Source organism: Malania oleifera, chromosome 12, assembly GCF_029873635.1.
Source record: "Malania oleifera isolate guangnan ecotype guangnan chromosome 12, ASM2987363v1, whole genome shotgun sequence".
Classification (NCBI taxonomy): domain Eukaryota; kingdom Viridiplantae; phylum Streptophyta; class Magnoliopsida; order Santalales; family Ximeniaceae; genus Malania; species Malania oleifera.
The window spans coordinates 53,731,496-53,751,159 of NC_080428.1; the positions used below are offsets into that span (position 1 = coordinate 53,731,496).

At 35.8% G+C, this 19,664-nt stretch overlaps 1 protein-coding gene across 4 annotated transcripts in view; it reads right to left on the reverse strand.

Annotated features, from left to right (window-relative positions):
• Positions 1-12,335: 12,335 nt before the first annotated feature.
• LOC131143710 (probable pre-mRNA-splicing factor ATP-dependent RNA helicase DEAH9) overlaps positions 12,336-19,664 on the reverse strand; it is a 58,986-nt gene continuing 51,657 nt past the window's right edge. For 3 of the 4 annotated variants that reach the window (XM_058091978.1, XM_058091977.1, XM_058091979.1), the window contains 3 exons: positions 19,099-19,152; positions 18,878-18,957; positions 12,336-12,762 (listed from right to left, as the gene is read on the reverse strand). In XM_058091978.1, the coding sequence (XP_057947961.1) occupies positions 12,615-12,762; positions 18,878-18,957; positions 19,099-19,152 (282 nt within the window). In that variant the 3' untranslated portion in view covers positions 12,336-12,614. Of the gene's footprint in view, positions 12,763-18,877; positions 18,958-19,098; positions 19,153-19,664 lie in introns of those variants that run through there. The other variant, XR_009133660.1, reaches the window with a different exon arrangement.

Genomic DNA, 19,664 nt, shown 5'->3' on the forward strand with positions numbered 1-19,664 from the left:
TGTCTATTTCAGTTGCTGCAAGAAACAACGACAACAACATCTGGCACCAATGACTCGGTCACATGAGCGAGGACTTAAGGTGATGCACTCAAATGGAAAATTGAGTAGTCTATAGTCAGTGCAGATTGACATGTGTGAGGATTGCATATTTAGGAAACAGAAGAGGGTCAGTTTCTAGATAAACAACCGTGCCCGAAAGAAGGAGAGATTAGAACTAGTCCACTCAGATGTGTGGGGACTAACGCCCGTCTCATCCATAGGTGGAAGGAATTACTTTGTCACGTTCATTAACGATCACTCTCGGAAGGTATGAGCTTATTTTTTGAAGTATAAGTCGGAAGTATTTGATGCTTTCAGGATAAGGAAAGCTATGGTTGAAAATGAAAATGGTTTGAGAATCAAGAAGCTGAGAACAGACAACGCTGGTGAGTATGAAGACACCAGGTTTAAGAAATTTTGCTTCGAGCATGATATCAGGATGGAAAGAACTGTGCTAGGTACGCCTCAGCACAACGGCGTAGCAGAGCAGATGAACCGAATGTTGACTGAAAGAGCCAGAAGTATGCGTATACAGTCAGGCTTACCATTGCAGTTCTGGGCAGAAGCAGTCTACACAACAGCGTACTTGATTAACAGGTGTCCATCAGTACCTTTGGACCACCGTATACTAGAAGAGGTATGGAGTGGAAAAGATGTGAGACTTTCACATTTGAAAGTTTTTGGTTGCGTTGCATACGTACACATAAGTGATCATGTCAGGAACAAGCTCGAGCCTAAGTCCCGGAAATGCACCTTCGTCGGTTACGGTGAAGATGAATATAGGTATCGCATTTGGGATGATGAAAAGAAGAAGTTGATCAAAAGCAGAGACGTAATTTTCAACGAAAGGATGATGTACAAAGACAAGCACACAGTAGAATCTTCCGAACCAATTCAGATGGAGTCAACCTATGTAGATATGGATGATATCCCAGAATGTGGACACAACATCAGAATGCCGAGAATCCTCAGGAAAAGGAACCAGTGGAGCAGATCGTCGACCCACAGCTTCCTACTCCAGCTCCGGAGCTTAGCAGATCTACTCAACCCCATGTACCAAACAGAGGGTATATAGATTACTTACTTCTTACAGATAGAGGAGAGTCTGAATGCTATGATAAAGCATTTCAGGTGACAGATACAAGCAAGTGGGAGCTTGCGATGAAGGACGAGATGAAGTCTCTCACCTCTAACAGAACATAGGAACTAGCTGAGTTTCCCAAAGGTAAGAAGGCCCTTCACAACAATTGGGTGTATAGAATCAAAGAGGAGCATGACGACTCCAGGAGGTACAAGGCTCGATTGGTAGTTAAAGGCTTTGAGCATAAGGAAGGAATTAACTACACCGATATCTTTGCACCAGTTGTGAAGCTGACAACCATTATATCAATCTTGAGCATTGTTGCCTCAGTGGTCCTACATCTCGAGCAATTAGATGTGAAGATCGAGTTTCTTCACGGTGATCTTGATGAAGAAATTTACATGCATCAACCAGAAGGATTCTCAGAGAAAGGTAAAGAGAATCTGGTGTGCAGGTTGAAAAAGAGCTTGTACAGTTTCAAACAAGCTCCTAGACAATGGTACTGAAAATTTGACGGCTTTATGCACAAGAATGATTTTCTAAAGTGTAAGGCCGACCACTGTTGCTACTTCAAGAGGTATCAGTATGACTATATCATTCTGTTGTTATAAGTTGATGACATGTTAATTGCAGGACCAAATATAGAAGAGATCAGGAAATTGAAGTAGCAATTGTCAATGAAATTTGACATAAAGGACTTATACTCAGCAAAACAGATACTTGGGACGCGGATCTCTAGAGATAGGCAACAAGGAACATTGCAGTTATCTCAGTCGAAGTATATTTTCCGTGTTCTACAGAGGTTTAACATGAGCAGCGCCAAAGCAGTAAATACACCTTTAGCAAGACACTTTCGCCTCTCCAAGGATCGGGTTCCCCAGAAAGATGAAGAGAAGGACTTCATAACTAAGTACCTTACGCCTCAGCCATTGGATGTCTTATGTATGTCATGGTTTGCATCAGACTGGACATTGGCCAAGCAGTGGGAGCAGTCAGTAGATTCATATCTAATCCAGGGAAGACTCACTGGGAAGTAGTGAAGTGGATCTTCAGGTACCTCAGAGGCACTGTTGATAAGTGCTTATGTTTCGGCAAAGGAGACTTAAAAGTCAAAGGGTATGTAGATGTCGATTTTGCTGGTGAAGTTGATCACCGCAGGAGCACCATCGGATACGTGTTCACTATTGGCACAATAGCTGTTAGTTGGATGTCGCAGATACAAAAGATTGTTGCCTTATCCACTACAGAGGCTGAGTACGTAGCAGTGACAGAAGCCAGCAAAGAGATGATTTAGCTTCAGGGTTTGTTGACAAAGCTTAGATTAAAGTAGGAGAGGAATGTTTTGTAAAACGATAATCAGAGTGCGATACATCTAGCAAATAACTCTGCATTTCATTCCATAACCAAACATATCGAATTGAACCTATCAACCTTGAGAGTTCTTTTACCTAAAACACATCACTTAACATCATATGTTAAAGCATCCTTCATTTTGTTATCATCAAAACAAGATTGGAAAAGCCCAGTTAGGTCAACACATAATCCACTCTTAATTTTTGCAAATGATCACATATATATAGCCTTACTCAAAAATATAACTATTAGGACACAAAGGGTATTATTAAATTTGTTTAATGAATTTTAAAACCAATTTGCCCTTAATTAAGCCGAATTACCGTAATTAAAAATTGTGCAACCCAAGAGGTTCGGTCAACTTGTTTTGAGGTTCGTTCGACCGGGGTGCTCAATTCGGTCGACCAAGACAATTTTGAACTAAGAATATGGTCAACCATTCATAGGGTGATTTCCAAATCTCCGAGGTTCGGTCGACAGTTTTTTGGTTCGATTGACTAAACTTTGGTGTTCGATCGACCAGGAAATTTTTGAACTGAAGGTTCAGTCGACCAGGGCGTTGGAATCTCCCCACACATCAGTTCAATCGACCAGAGTGTTGCAACTCATTTTAAAGTCGGTCGACTGAAGGGTCAAACTGTTGACCCGATGGAGGTTCAGTCGGCCGAAGGGTTTTTGTGTGTAGAAGTTTAGTCGAACGAACATGCCATTTTTGTGCATTTCGGTCTTTTTCTTCTTATAAAGTTACCCCTATTTACATGATAATCAACACTAAGATTATGTGGGCCATTTTCATGCAATATTGTAGGTCCTATGGTTGATCTAAAGTCTTTGAGCATATACCCTAAAAATCTAGCATCGGTCGACCTTCCCTAAGGTCTTTTCTAAGGTCTTGAGCTTATAGTCCTACGTGCATGATATGCATATTATTATAGACCTTTGAATAAATGCTTATTACAGACCCAAATGAATAAAAATTACAACACTTAAAAGCATACAGGGTCTTCATTTTCCTTTGGGTCTCCGAATGCCAGCATATGATATATAGTCAATATAAACCTGCACATCAACTCGGCAGACATTAAATACCTAAGTATTTTTCATAATTAAAAGAGGGTATGACCCGTAGGGTCAACATTATGATATGTTTCAATTGCAATGGTTTGTGTATATTTGTGGTCTAGCCTTGTTTTCACTTCATTTAAATCATTTAAATGACCAATTTTATTGTTTGTGTGCTTAATTGTTGAGGTTATCTTTGTCATTCATTTTGTATTGTATGACTATTATATTTCTTGAATGATTGAAAATTATACTTCTATTTTATGTCTTGATCATACTGGACTGTTCGAGTTGGTAGTTGTGGATAAACTATTAATCTAAAACTCAATCAGGTCATTTCTATACAGGTATTTTTGGGAAAATGTTTTATTTTCAAACGACATGCTATCGAAATTTCTAAAACCTTTCCCAAACCTATCTTGTATCTAAATGAATCATACTCAAATACCTATGACTTTATATATATATATATATATATATATATATATATATATATATATATATATCATATCCCTTTTTGCTATTGCCAAAAGGGGGAGAAGAGGGCAAAATTGGGTACTGGGCACTTTTGAAAAATATTTGAACTCTCATTGCGCATATTGTCAAGGGGAGCCTTTCAAGGTTGTACCCACTTTTGTATGGTGTATTTTTCATCATCAAAAAGAGGGAGAATGTTGACCTTATAGGTCATTTTCGGTTTTGATAATGACAAATACTTTTTGTATTTGATGACTTTCAAGTTTGTGTGTAGGATAATACTAAGTTGGATAACATTGATAGCATGCACCAACTTGAAGAAATATGAAGACCCCGACACATTTATTATTTGTTGTAATATTACTGGGTCTATAATAATTTCATTTCAAATGGGTTTGTAACAATCATTGCATATAATGCATGTAAGAGTAAGTAAGCTCAAATGACCCTAGAATGGCCCTTAGGTCCCTACACTTGAATGCACATGAATATAGGACCTTAGCCCAAAATCCATGAGGTTTCGGGTGACCAAACTTGGCAAGTATATTTGGCTCGGTCGACCGAACCGTGGAAAAGTTACAAAGTTGACTTAGACTTCAAGCAACCGAACCACCATTCTAACTTTTCCCAACAACTCGGCAGCTCGAACTCCCACGTTCAAATATGCCTCGGGCTGCCCAACACATAAGTTCAGCATACCGAACTTTAGACCGGATGACCAAATTGTGAACTTCTAGAAAATTGCCTCAATTTAGCAAATTGAGCCTATATTCGGGCGCCTGAACTTCAAAAATAACTTTTCTAAGTGTGTCTATTCAGGTGACCAAACTGTGGATCAGGCAATCGAAACTCTTGGGTTGGCAAATAATTACTGCAGGTAATTAGGGGTAAAAGGGGGATTATTTATTTAAACTCTTTTAAAATAAATTTAAAAATTCCCTCTGAGTCCCCAATGATCATAATTTACCCCTTCTCTATATATATGCATTCATTTGTCTTGTTTAGGGGTGATTAGCAAAAAGGATTAAGGCAAAGCTCTTTCAAATTTCCAAATCCTATTTTGCTCATACTACTTCCATACACTCTCTTACTCTAAATTTATTGATTAACCAAGTGTAGTGAGAGTGCTTAAAATGCTTATACTTCATTCCACTTTGCTTAATACTCTCATTTGTATTGTTTGTTGATTGTTATTAATATTGAGAGTTAAGCAAGAGTTTTCTCACTGATTTAATCTAATAAATCTTGTGTGTGGACAAACTCAGTAGCTTGAGGGTCTTTGCATTGATATTGGCAGATTCCTTAGCCAATATTTTTGTGTGCAAAATATTTTTTACAAGTTTGCATTCAAACATCTCTTGTGCTTGTTATATTGAGAAAACACTTTTGAGCTTGTTTGAATAATATTGCTAGCATCTTTGAAACCCTAAACTGATATTGAGATATTCTATATTGTGTTTCAAAGAAAAACTTGTTTATACACTCTTATGCTTATTTGAGAATACATATTATACAGAGTGTTGATAGGACACCTACACATCATTGAGCTTACTATTCCTATATTGTTGATGTGTGTTTGATTGATTGTCATTGGTTATAATCGGTACATAGTCTGCTTGTTGAGAAGCATATTTTCATATACACAAAAATTACATTTGTTGTATTCCAAGCGTAGGCCTAAAGAGAGAGACTAGCCTTGTTGAATAGTTTTGGATTGGCTTAGATCCGGTTAGGAAAGTTAGATGCATCATCCTAGTAAGGTTTAGTTGTAGGTTGAGGTCAGTCTCGTTAATTGACCTAATTGTAAATGGTGCTGCTCCACCCGTTAAGTGAGCATTAGTGGAATCCTTGTGCTAGTGCGGGGATGTAGGCAGTATTGGTCAAACCCCGATAACATATCGTGTGTGCACTTTACATTTCAGCACTTTATATTTACTGCACATGTATGTTATTCTCAATTGTCTGTGAATGCTGCACATGATTTAATTTCCACATATCATTATCTGCGCAAGTGGTGTATGATTAGAAAGACCCTAGGTTGTGTTGTTATCTGGTTTAACTTATGAAGAAAGTTTAAAATTTCAATTCACCCCCCTCTTGGAAATACACCAAAGTCAACATAACTTATGTAATTTTTTTTTATTAAAAGTTTTACATATAATGTGCTTGGTAATATTTTGTTATCTTTCCTAATTCTTAAATTTTACTTTTTCATTTACTAGATCATACAAAATAAACTTGATAAAATGGAGGATGACATGTGTTTGGTGGACAGTGGCACGACTCACACAATTCTTCATGTTAAAAAATATTTCTTGCAAACATTAGCTGAAATTAATGTTAATATAATATCTGGTTCTGTAAATGTAATAGAGGGCTCTGGAAGAGTTCACATTATGTTTTCAAATAGGACAAAATTGTATATTGATGATGCATTGTATTCTAGTAGATCCCGAAGAAATCTACTAAGTTTTAAAGATATACGTCGTAATGGATATCATGTTGAAACCAAAAATGAAGGAGATATGGAATATCTTTTATTACATCTACAATTTCAAACCATAAGATCATATTAGAAAAATTTTCAAGTTTTCCACTAACCTATATTTCAAAAAAATAAGGATGGTTGAATCAAATTTTATGTACCGAAAGTGCTCCGAGCCTACAAGTTTTATGCTTTGGCATGATTGTCTTGGTCATCCTAGTTCAATTATGATGTGAAGAATCATTGAAAATACACATGGACATCCATTAAAGGATCAGAAAGTTCTTTTACCTAGTGATTATTTTTGTACTTCTTGTGTTCAATGAAAACTACTTGTTAGACCTTCTCCATCTAAATTATCTAATAGATTCTCCATCTTTTCTGCAAAGAATACAAGGAGATATTTGTGGCCCAATCCATCCATCTTGCAGACCATTTTGATATTTCATGGTTTTAATTGATGCTTCCACTCGATGGTCACATGTTTGTCTACTTTCAACTCGTAATGTTGCTTTTACTAAATTTCTTGCTCAAATAATAAAGTTAAGATCAAGTTTTCCTTATTATCCCATTCAGACCGTCCGTTTAGAGAATGCAGGTGATTTTTCTTTAAAAGCATTTTATGACTATTGCATGTCAATAGGAATAAGTGTTGAACATTCTATTGCACATGTTCATACACAAAATGGTTTAGTGGAATCCTTCATTTAGCGTTTACAATTTATTGCTAGACCTATGCTTATGCGATCAAAGCTTCCTGCATCTACTTGCGGTCATGCTATAGTGCATGCAGCGTCTTTGATTAGAATTAGACCAACTGCATATCACAAGTTTTCACCTTCACAACTTGTGTTTAATCACCAACCTAATATATCTCATCTTAGAATTTTTAGTTACGTTGTATATGTTCCTAGTGTACCTGCACAACGAAGTAAGATGGGACCACAACGTCAGCTTGGTATTTATGTTGGTTTTGATTCTCCTTCTATCATTAGATATCTTGAACCACTAACATGTGATCTTTTTAGAGCAAGATTTCTAGATTGTCAATTTGATGAATCAGTTTTCCTGTCATTAGGAGAAGGAAAAGATAAAGAATTAGAAACACAAGAAATTTGTTCGAACACACCAACTTTGTCTAATCTTGATACATGTACAAATCAATGTAAACTTGAAGTTCAAAGAATAATTCATTTTCAAAATGCTGCAAATCAATAGCTTGATGTTTTTACAGACACTGAAAGGGTCACTCAATCACATGTTCCGACTACAAATATTCCTACCAGATTGATTGTTCCTAAAGAACACCAATGGGAATAGCAGTTAATGAATCTAAAGTGCGCCAGAAGCGTGATAGACCAATTAGTGCAAAGGATATAGTTCCTTCAAAAAAAGGAAATGAATAAAAGTGACACTCCAAAAGAGGTCATTAACACTCAAGAAGAGGTTAAAAGAAATATAGATCAACAATCTCATATTTCCACAGAAGCAACACTAGAAGTGTTTCAGGTATCGGAAAATTATGAGATCTCATTAAAATTTGGAAATATGCGGAGAAGAAATGAAGTTGTTGTTGACAATGTGTTTGCATATGCGATTGCTTCAAAAATTATTAATGATAATGAGCTTGGGCCTCAAACTGTAGAAGGATGTTGATATCGAAATTATTGGCCAAAATGGAAAGAAGCAATACAAGCTGAACTAGACTCATTAGCCAAACATAAGGTATTTGGACCAGTAGTCCAAACATCTGAGAATGTTAAACTTGTTGAGTATAAATGGGTTTTTGTACGTAAAAGAAATGAAATGAATGAAATTGTGAGATACAAGGCTCGTCTTGTAGCACAAGGTTTCTCCCAAAGGCTTGGTATAGATTATAATGATACCTATTCCCTATTATGGATGTAGTTACATTCAGATTTCTGATTAGTTTAACGGTTTTTGAAGGACTTGACATTCGCCTCATGGACGTAGTAACAGCTTACTTGTATGATTCTTTGGATATTGACATATATATATATATATATATGAAAATCCCTGAAGGATTTAAAATTGCTGAAGCATATAATCCAAAACAACGACAAATGTATTCTATTAAATTACAAAGATCCTCCTATGGATTGAAACAATCTGAACAAATGTGGCACAATCGTCTAAGTGAATATTTGTTGAAAATTGGATATGAAAATAATCTTATTTGTCATTGTGTTTTCATTAAGAACATAAATTATGGATTTGCTATAGTCGCAGTTTATGTTGATGACATAAATGTAGTAGGAACTTCAGAAGAGATCTCAACAACTGCTGACTACTTAATGAAAGAATTTAAGATGAAGGATATTGGGAAGGCAAAATTTTGCCTTGTTTTCAAGTTGAACATTTAACAAGTGGAATTCTTATACATCAATCATCTTATATAGAAAAAATCTTGAAACAATTTTATATGGATAAATCTTATCCATTAAGCGCCCCGATGGTTGTTCGTTCACTTGATATGAAAAAGGATCTTTTCTGTCCTCGAGAAGATGATGAAGAAATCCTTGATCCTAAAGTACCCTATCTTAGTACAATAGGAGCACTCTTGTATCTTGCAAATTGCACTAGACCAGATATAGCTTTTGCGGTAAATTTGCTGGCAAGGTTTAGTTCTACACCAACTCAGAGACATTGGAATGGAGTCAAATATGTTCTTCGTTATCTCCGCAACACATTTGATATGGGTTTGTTTTACCCAAAGGGAGTGAAGTCTGTGTTGAAAGGATATGCTGATGCTGGATATCTTTCTAATCATCATAAAGCTCGATCACAAACAAATTATATTTTTACATGTGGTGATACTACTATCTCATGGGGATCTGTAAAGCAAACGATCACCACTACCTCTTCAAACCATTCAAAAATATTGGCAGTTCGTGAAGCAAGTCGTGAATGTGTATGGTTAAGAACTATAATCCAACACATTAAACGGACAAGTAGATTATCACTGGAGAATGACACGCCAACAATATTGTACGAGAACAATGTAGCATGTATTGCACAAATCAAAGGTGGGTACATAAAAGGTAATAGAACTAAACATATTTTGCCAAAGTTCTTTTACACTCATGAACTTCTGAAGAAAGGAGATGTTGACATTTGCAATATTCGTTCAAGTGACAACCCAGAAAATCTATTCACAAAAGCATTGCCAACTTCAATTTTCAAGAAGCAGTACATAACATTGGAATGCGACAACTTAAGGACATTTCTTAATTGATTGTTTTGTTAAGGTTTTGTCCCACAGGATTTTCCTTAGCGAAAGTTTTAACGTGACATATTCATAGTGTATAGTCATCCAAGGGGAAGTGTTATAAAATATGTATATTTATGTGCATAACTATGTAGATAATAGGTTACAAGATTTTGGTATGCTCACATAATGGTTCATTATGTGGTTAACATTTGGGATGTCAATGTATTTACCTATATAAGGACATGTTTTATAACAAAATGAAATAATAAGATGATTAGCAACATTTAGTTCCTAAAGAACTAAACTGTTGAATTTCTATAGCTCCAAATTTTTTTTTGTATTCCTCTTTTTATTTAATTTATAATATTTCTAGATTTTTCCAAAATTTTTTAGATAGTTTTGAAATTTTTTCAACATTATTCTACAATTTTCTAGGATTTTTAGAGACTTTTTCCTTCATTTTTGATATTTTTATTTTCCCATTTTTTGTTATCCAAGTCAAAAGAATTCAAACAATTTTTATTTTTTATGATTTTCAAATATTTTTTCTAATTTTTTATTATTATTTTCAAATTTTAAAAATCAAAAATCAATTAAAAATTAATTTAAAATTAAATAAATGAACTAAAGATTTGGAAAAGTCAGACCAATCCAACTGGTCTAAATCAGGTTAACGACCAGTTGGGAAAAATGGCCGACTACATGTTAGCCAGTAATGGTGACACGTGGCACTATTATTTTTATTTTTTTTTTTTTTTTGAATTTTCTACAGCAGGGCGACGTCAACATGACATCACTTGCCACGTGGTAGAACGTCGTTCAAATCTGAGTTATTGGATCCATATATGGGTATTTGGATTAGGATCAACAATCAGGTTGGGACTTTCTAAATTCGGGTCAAAATTTCAAATCTTATTTGATATATATTCTAAGGAAAGAAATTATTTCCTATTATGTTAAAACACTAACTACAAATTTGAAACTCAGCATCTGCTAAAAGAAAAAAAAAAATGCAAAATTAACATCTAACATGTTTTCAATTCTTCACTCTATAATTCTTCTTATCATTTGAGCCGCCTTAAATTCTCCCGCTGCTGCTTTTACCCTCCGAACCACCTTTCCCTTAACATTTTTACTTCCCTTCTTTGAACCTCAAGCTCTTTAACTCTTCTTTCTTATCCTCATAATCCCTTCTCAAAATTTTCAACAAATAATTTTTTTCATTACTTTTTCTGGATCTCAGTTTCCGACTCTGTGTTTGTCTCATTCTCAAATCCTCTATTTATAGACATGTTTCTGAATCTTGACTTAAATTTGATTGACTAATCAAATGTATATTAATCAATCAAACTTAAAACTAAATTGTTAAATAAATTGATTAATCAATTTAAACTATTCAATCAATCTTAAGTAACCAATCAATTTTTAATTCTAATTTCCTAACTGAAATTCTATCGTATGTGCGTGCAAGTACAAGCTTGGAGAATCCGACCCCTTTTTTTATTTCATTTTTTTATTTTGTACATTTTTTTTTTATTTTCAATGTAAAACATTCAATTTTCCCTGTATTTTCATTATCCTACACTTTCTCATTTTATTGTATTTATCCAATTTTTGTGTTATATAAGCCCCAAACAAAATGGGGAGTCTACACTACTAATAACAACAATAACAACAGTAATAATAAATCATTTGCAGTTGCTTAACCTAATGAAAATTTAGATCCTAGCTGCTTGCTTAATATGTTATTCATTGAGCATAACTCCCCTTTTGTCTTGTTTATGGCGCTTGGCTCATTTTGTATGTAGCCTTGTTTTCTACAGTGACTTTCACCGATTCCTAAAATACCAATCCAGAGATGCTGATTTTCTTTCTTATTAGTCGAGAGCGGAGTTCGAATACAACAATTCTTTACATTCAAGAGGGAAGAAATGTAGATTGGCATGACAAAAATTAAAAACCATAGCATCTTAAGAGATGAGTTAAAATATAAGACCACAAATCACAAGCTTGATTGGAGTCCAATGGAAATAATATTTCAAATTTATAGTACTTAAATATTAATCAAACAATAAATTTGTAAATGCATTTGAAATACAAATAATGTAAATACAAAATATTGGTCGCATACATTTGAAACACATTAAATACAAATGTGGATTTCCAACCACAAACACAGGTCATGGAAATCTGACATCAAACACATTTCGATAGATTTTTCGGGTTCACTGAGAGAACAGCTCAGCCTTGGGCCAACCAAGCACACATGAAGTAATGCCATGGTAGGGTAGGACCTCCTAGTTGAAGGCTCAAAGTTAGTGTCATACGGCTATTTTTTCATTCCAAATTTAATGGTATTTGTAATGAATTTTTTTTTTTTTTTTTTTTTTCAATTGAAGCAATATAACACAACAGCGTAATCACTGTCATTGAAGAAAACTGGTAAAATTTAACTCCCCACCCACCACTTGTGGGGCGTGTTTTAGGGCTAGGCTGCAACTTTTTCACATTATAACATCCTCGATATAGCTTTGAATATAGGGGAGGCAAAATTACACCAGCCTCGGCACAAGACGGGTAAGCTGGCAAAAGATGGTTCAGGATGATTTAACAACTCTCAACGGTTTCAATCAGATATTACTTTCAGTTCATGATCACTCTAGCATCTGAGTTCAGCAACATCTAAAATACCTGATACAGATGCTTCTGTGATTAAAGAACCATCAACTGAATATGTAAAAATTTATATATCCCTCAGCATTCTGTTCCCAAGATTATGATTCGTGTATGAACAAATACTTAGTAGGCTGCACATACATCTTGTTGCCACTGCCCAACATTGAAAAATATATATTGAACAAAAAGTAGGATGGTTCAGTCGGCACTCAAGGAGCAATAGCATTCTTTTGTTGACGCCGATAAAAATGCGGAGCAACCTCTGTAAGCCAAGATGGATCTATGGTCATTACATTGCGCATGTACTGTCGATCGGTTGAGACGAGAGAATGGTATATAACCCACTTTGGATTAACTCTGCAAGCACAAGGTTCAAGGAAATGGAATCCACAAAGAGTGTCTAGAACTAATTAATAACAAATAAGGAACAACTCAAGAATGTGTGTGCATATGCGCATGCGTGCATGTAGCTGCATCATAGACAAAAAAATGCAAAGGCACAACCCTATGGGTATGGAATGCAATTAAAAGACAATATGCCTCTATGATGCACTAGGGCCTTTTTTGTGTCTAAAGTGCAATAATGCAAGATTGCAAGCAACTGAGACAGCAGCTCGTTTGGAACATCTTTGGGGGAAAAAAAGAGTCATTCTGCAGCATGAGAAATGCATATATATACACACAATAATTTAATGGGAAGGTAATGATTCCATTCCCAGGAAATTTTCAACATCCATCCACCATATGGAACTAGAAAATTTGTTGAAGGTTGACCTAAACAAATTTTAACTATGAAACCACTTCATTGAATGCTGTTCTGCACAGGCACTAAGAGAAGCAATCCAAAAGGGGTTCAAAGATGATTAAACAAATTGAATGCCAAGTGCCAACATAATAAAATAACTATAAAAAATTATAGAGAAATGAAATTCCTTTGTCACTTAATTAATTAAAGAAATTGTGCCAACATGACAAAACATTGCAGGGGTACAAATTTCCAGTGTTAAATTACCACTTTTTACATCAACCTTTCAAGCATCTTCAAACCTTATTTACTAACCTTCAAACGCTAGAAAGAAACAAATCCTAAGACCAATAGAAGCTGTATCCAATGGGCCAGGGAGTTTAGTGTCTTCATGAATGTTCAAACTCTAGCTGGTGTACTATTGGTTTTTGATGCACATGAATGACGATTCTCCTCTCCACTCTTCTCCCACTCTTTCTGTTCCTTCGGATCACAATGTTTCAGTGAATAAATCCTGTTAGGTTATCAGTCAAGTCAGATCAGGTATCTGAAGGATAAGCTTCTCCTAAATATCTTCAGATTGAAGTCAAAACATTCTACTTGAAATTCCATAAGGTCAACATATGAGGGTTTGTCCGTGTCATAGAGAAAGGAAAAGTGTGGAATTGTTGGATCAGGATTTAAGCATCAGCTGCAAGATGGATGTTTGGTAGTTTGTTGAAGGCGTTCATGAGGTTGGAGTAGGGTTATAATAAATGTTTTGGGTAAATATCTGATTAGGTGAGTCAAAGTAACGAATGAGGTTGGTTCTTAGATGTGGAGTTGACATTCAAGGGGAGGCAAAACTCTATTCTGCTGGCAAGAATGGGGTTCTCCAGGAATTCATGACAATTGGAGTCTCAACTTCCAACAGCCGGAATTGACTTGAGGGACAAAGTGGAGAAATGCAGCAATGGAAAAGCAGGCTGATCAACATGAAGAGGGTCGTAGCAATGTGTTTAATGCAGCAAACAAGCTGATCAGGTCGAGGATTAAAGGTGCAGGGGAATGGTGGCAGTGCATTCTCTGCCAGATCAAGGATCAACAGTGCAGGGGGATGGGGATCGGGCAGAAGGATATGGGGTCACAAGATGCAGTGTGAAGGACAGAAGATGGGAATATGATCCATCCAGTCATATGGCCTTGTTTTAACAAAACCGGGTCAAGAAGGACTTACTTTAAATGTAATATCAGGTCACATTTTAAATCTAAGTACAGAACAGCCAACGGCCCAAGTGCCCAAGCAAAAGAGAATGTGGATATGGGCTTAAGGGAGACAGCCGATGGTTTAACTAATAGTTCTGGAATTATGGCCCACCAATGTGCTGGAACAAGAAAAGCTCTTGAAGTTTGCACCACAATGTTGAATTGAATCAAAGATCAATCTTCTCAACAAAATTTTCAGATGACACAGTCCTCTGAAAATAACAGATGATAGGTGGTTGTGAATCTGAGGACAACCTTCTCAGGTTGGTGGGGTTTAAAAGCTTAGGGGCTTGGAATGTGGCATGGGGGTTCTCTAATGTTTGCACCACAATGTTGAATTGAATCAAAGATCAACTTCTCAACAAAATTTTCAGATGACTCAGTCCTCTGAAAATAACAGATGATAGGTGGTTGTGAATCTAAGGACAACCAGCAAACTTCTCAGGTTGGTGGGTTTAAAAGCTTAGAGGCTTGGAATGTGGCATGATGGTTCTCTAATCATAAGAGGTTGAGCTTCTTATTGCCTAAAGATAGTTGCCCAAGTGAGCAACCATCATTCAGTAAATTTTTACGATGTGTGTTAGGGTATAAACTGTTGTTAATTCTTCTTCAATTCACAGTAAAAATAATGAGCCTCTAAGGCATTAACATAAAAACCACTGGTGTCTGAATATTCATCCTGGCAGGGTCCAGTAAGATTGATAGTTGATACTAATATAATGGTGTGTTTGTTTTGATGGTTAAACTTTCCAAAACTGAACTGGCTGAATACTACTGGATGGACTGCTTATGATAGTCACCTGGATTACCATGTATAAAGGACAGGTTAATCATTCAAAAGACCAAAATACCATTAACCAAAAGAACATCATAACCCAAATAAAGAAGAGAGAAAAGGGCAGTCTTGCCGTTTTGGTTACCAAATTGCCATCGATACTGGCCAGCAGGGGGGTTCCAGCCTTATGCCATGTAAATGGTTTAAAGCCCTTCCTCTTGTCCAGTCCTATCCACACCTTCTATGCACCAAACATAGGGTAAGGATATGCTTACCCTAGCCAAGCTACCAAACAAACACACCCTCACGGCATTGCATCCGATTTGAGATGCACAAAATTTTCAAAGAAAGCCACCTACATCTAGACTTGTGTACTAAAAAAGCTGAAAGATAAATTATAGCGAAAAGTTTAACTCTTGTTTAAAACCCAATTATTTTAATACAAGCAGTGGTTCTGGGGAGAAGGCAGAGAGATTAAACCATGAACCATCATGTGCAAATAAGGAATTAAGTGATGAACTAGAAAAGGAAAGTGAATTTGTTCGTCAGTTTGGGCATTATGGTTGATTATCTTGTGAGCAGTGTAATAGTAATTCAGACTCCTCAAAATCTCCAGATAATTTCCCCCGCAAGCCGTCCTATAATAAAGAAACAGATAATGTTAAGGCTTGAGAATGATAATTTGTCCACTCCTACTTTTTGAGAGGAGGTGGTTAGTGAAAAGGATATTGAAGCTTAGAATCTCATGGATGAAATGGGCGCGTGGTCATCTACTCCCTGAGGACAGGAATTTAGGGTAGATTGTGGTTAGACCATTAGAGACGACGAAGAAAAGAAAGACAGAGTTTGCCAATTTAAAGTTCTTTTAACTATGATGGAAGGGGTTGACAAAAAGGATCTTTAAATTAATTGTTTTCAGTTTTAAATTTTTTTTTTTTTTTTTTTTTTGTCCTTTAGTTTTGAGAACTTCTAGTCCTCCTTTGCTTTAAGCGTTCCCACTTCTGAGAATTTGTCCTGCTTTACCTCGTACTCCTTGTCACTTTCTCAATAAAATTCTTTTGCTATCCAAAAAATTAAAAAAATATATATACTTGGGCAGTAGCACTAAGTAAAAAAAACTCACGCTGAATCCTTGAATTTTAAAAAAGTAAATTAAAAATTTTTATAACCCCTAAAATTAAACTTTCAAATCCTGATAGACCCAAACTTGATGTTAGAAGACTTTCTAGTGTCTTCTAAACATAATTAGAAATCATAATAAATTGAAGCAAAAAAATTATTCGTCCATTCATGAGAGAAACAATTTTAACTCCTAGTTGACCAAGAATATCTAGTTCATGGAACCATGAGATAAGAAAAATTATTCTTCCCTTCATGAGAGAACTCACCAAGAATACCGAGCTCATGAAACCATAAGGTACGAGCCCATTTTCTAATTTAGATTCCTGCACTTCCAACCAACTCTTCTGAAATCAAAAAGGACAAACCAGCTCCCACATCCCAGCCACAATAACTCTTTGCAAAACAATAGCTAAAAAGATTAGTTACAGGAACCAGATACACCAGATATATCATGTGACATTCAGACTTCGAAACTTGAGTAATGCTCCAGCTGCAGAACCTTGCTCCAAATTGATTCACTTCCATCATGACAGAACATATTAAAAACTTCAACATGCTTCGGTAGACCTAGGAGTTCATTATTATTTTCATTAAAATGATATGAAGTCACAATGCAATTTACTTCTCATGCATTATTTGAAAATATTTTCTGTTAATTGTGTTACTTTGTGCAAAGAGTTGCACATATATTTCTTAATAGTTATATACATATTTTTGAGAATATGTATAATTTGTGAAGACACCTCAAACCTTGCTTACTCTACAACTTCCTTGCTCAGCTGAACTGGTTTCTTGTGACTAGGCTCAAAACATCATGTACCAAACACGTTAACATCGTCCAACTAAACTTCTTATACACAGCATAACAACTTGCTGCAGAAAAATTCTTCAGAGCATTTGACAATGAACTTGCTCTCAAAATATAAACCTATCACCCAATCCAACTTCTTAACTCACCCTCCACAAACCTCCAAACTGTTCAAACTTGCCTTCGAAAGCCCAATACTGCAGCTTCCTCAAACCCTCCTGGACCATCAATCAGCACTCCTGCACCCAAACTTTCGAAGCACCAGCCTCCCCTCTACAAGGAAAATGTCTTTATATTCCTTTCTGCACACTTTCTTCTTCCTTTGTTAATATTGTTTCTTTGTTTATCAACAGAAAATTTAAAGTCACTGGGTGGTGAGTCGGAGAAAAAGCCCTTGATGCATAAAACATGTCCATAACAAAAATGAGCATCTATGCACTATAATGGGCAGGATGCTAATTTCGGGCCTAGATTTTCTTTGAGAACCTGTGGAAGTGTATTTCACAGATTTATTATGCCTTTATTACTTGCACCAAATTTGTTGTAGGAAATGGTTCTTGCATTCAGTTTTTGGGAAGACACTAGAATTAGTGATTCTGCACTTTGTACTACTTTTCCTCGTTTGTATAGGCTTTCCTTCCAATTTGTATAATGGGTATACACCATCTTCTTTCTTTCTTTTTTTTCGCTAATTCAAATGGTGACGAAATCTCTTGGAATTTTCATTTTCGCAGAACTCTTAATGATTGGGTGTTGTTGGAGATATCTTCTTTATTTTTCTTGGTGAAAGGAATTCATCCTTCCATCAGGAGGGACTATAGGTCTTCAGTTCTTGACTCTTCAGGAGAGTATTCCTGAAATCTTTTCTTGAGTTTTTACCCTTGAAAATCCGTCTTTCCCACTTCCTTATATCATTTGGAAGGCCAAAGTACCCTCTCAAGATTAAGGCTTTTACTAAGTAATAGAGTCAGCAATGACAATTTGTTGCAATGTAGGAGACCCTCTAAGGCCCTATTTCCAGATGTTTGGTTATTATGCTAAGTTTAGAATCTGCCTGACTTGTTTCTTCTCATTTTCATGGAGGATTTGAACAACCGTTTTGCATTATTTTGAGAGTTTTTGGGTTTGTCTAGTATCAGTAAAGGACTTGTTGCAAGTACCTCTTTTAGAGGTTTTTGAAGGAGTAGAGATGGATCAGCTTTGTGGAGCTGTGAATGTTTGCTGTTTTGTGTGGTATTTGGTTGGAGAGGAATGCTTGTATCTTCACAAGGAAAAAGATGTATTGCTCTATGCTTTGGGATAGAATACAGTATTTGGCATCATTGTGGGTGTTTGCAGCTGGTTGTTTTGAAGGGCTGTCTTTTTCTGATCTTCAGCTTGATTGGAAGGCAGTTTTTTATTTTTTATTTTTTGCTCTTGCAAGGAGGAATTACTGCTTCTTTCTCTATTTTCTCCCTTCTACAAAAATTTTTCTTCTTTTTTCTCAATATATATATAGATAGATAGATAGAAAGATAGATACTCATCACAAATCCATTTCTCAACTCTGCCCCCAATTAATAACAAGCTTAAAGTGCATATGCTGACATTTAGGCAGCCAAGTTTATTTCTTAGATATTGTAAAATGGTAAATTAAATAAATTTTTTGTACATTTTCCCTCAATTTTTTGCACCTAGCTTATATCATTCACCCCTCCAAATTCCTCAATCATGAACATAATTTTCTGAAGAAGAAACTCCAAAACAAGCAAATATCAAACCGAGTTTTGATACTAACCTGAACAACACAGATGATGGGTGAATATAAACTTCTTGAGAACTTCTGATAGTCTTGTACATACCATTCTGACTGAATGCCTTCAGACATGATAAATAAACTTATCAGGAAATTAGCTTGCCCAAATTTTCAAAAATAGACATATCAAGGATTTATTCTACAACCAAAATGAGGAGGACCACAGAAGTGTGTGCATTCAAATTATGATTGGTACTACTCACTTCCAAATGGCAAGCATTAGTGAAAAACCCAGCTATAATAGCCTTTCTTACAGCCTGCAGTATTGAAATAGTAAAGTGAATACCACATCAATGCAAAGAGTAATTAACAAAATAGATTGTTTGATATTGCCGAAGGTAATTATCATTATAGGAAAACCAGTAGTTAGGGAGAATAAGATGAAGATGCTTGTCAAGATCCATGGTCCAAACTTCTACTAAATACTCAGCTGACAAAGGAATTAAGCTGAGCCACCATCCACTACAGTATGTTGACCAAACTACAAAGATGCAACGCATGTGTGCGTTGTCCTACATTGGGCACTTACCAGAAATTTCTGTGTGCATGTCGTCCTACATTGGACGCTTACAGGAATATCTGGGCTGTGCAAGTAGGGAACTTGGAACCTCAAATATTGGCTAGCATTTTCTGATATGAAACGAAACTGAAATAGTTGGGAATCAAAGCCAAAAAAGAAAATACTGCTGCATGGCTCAGACTCCACGAGGAATTCAAATTTTGGCAACCATGTTTGTTGCAAAACCCGCCCATAACAATATGACTTGTT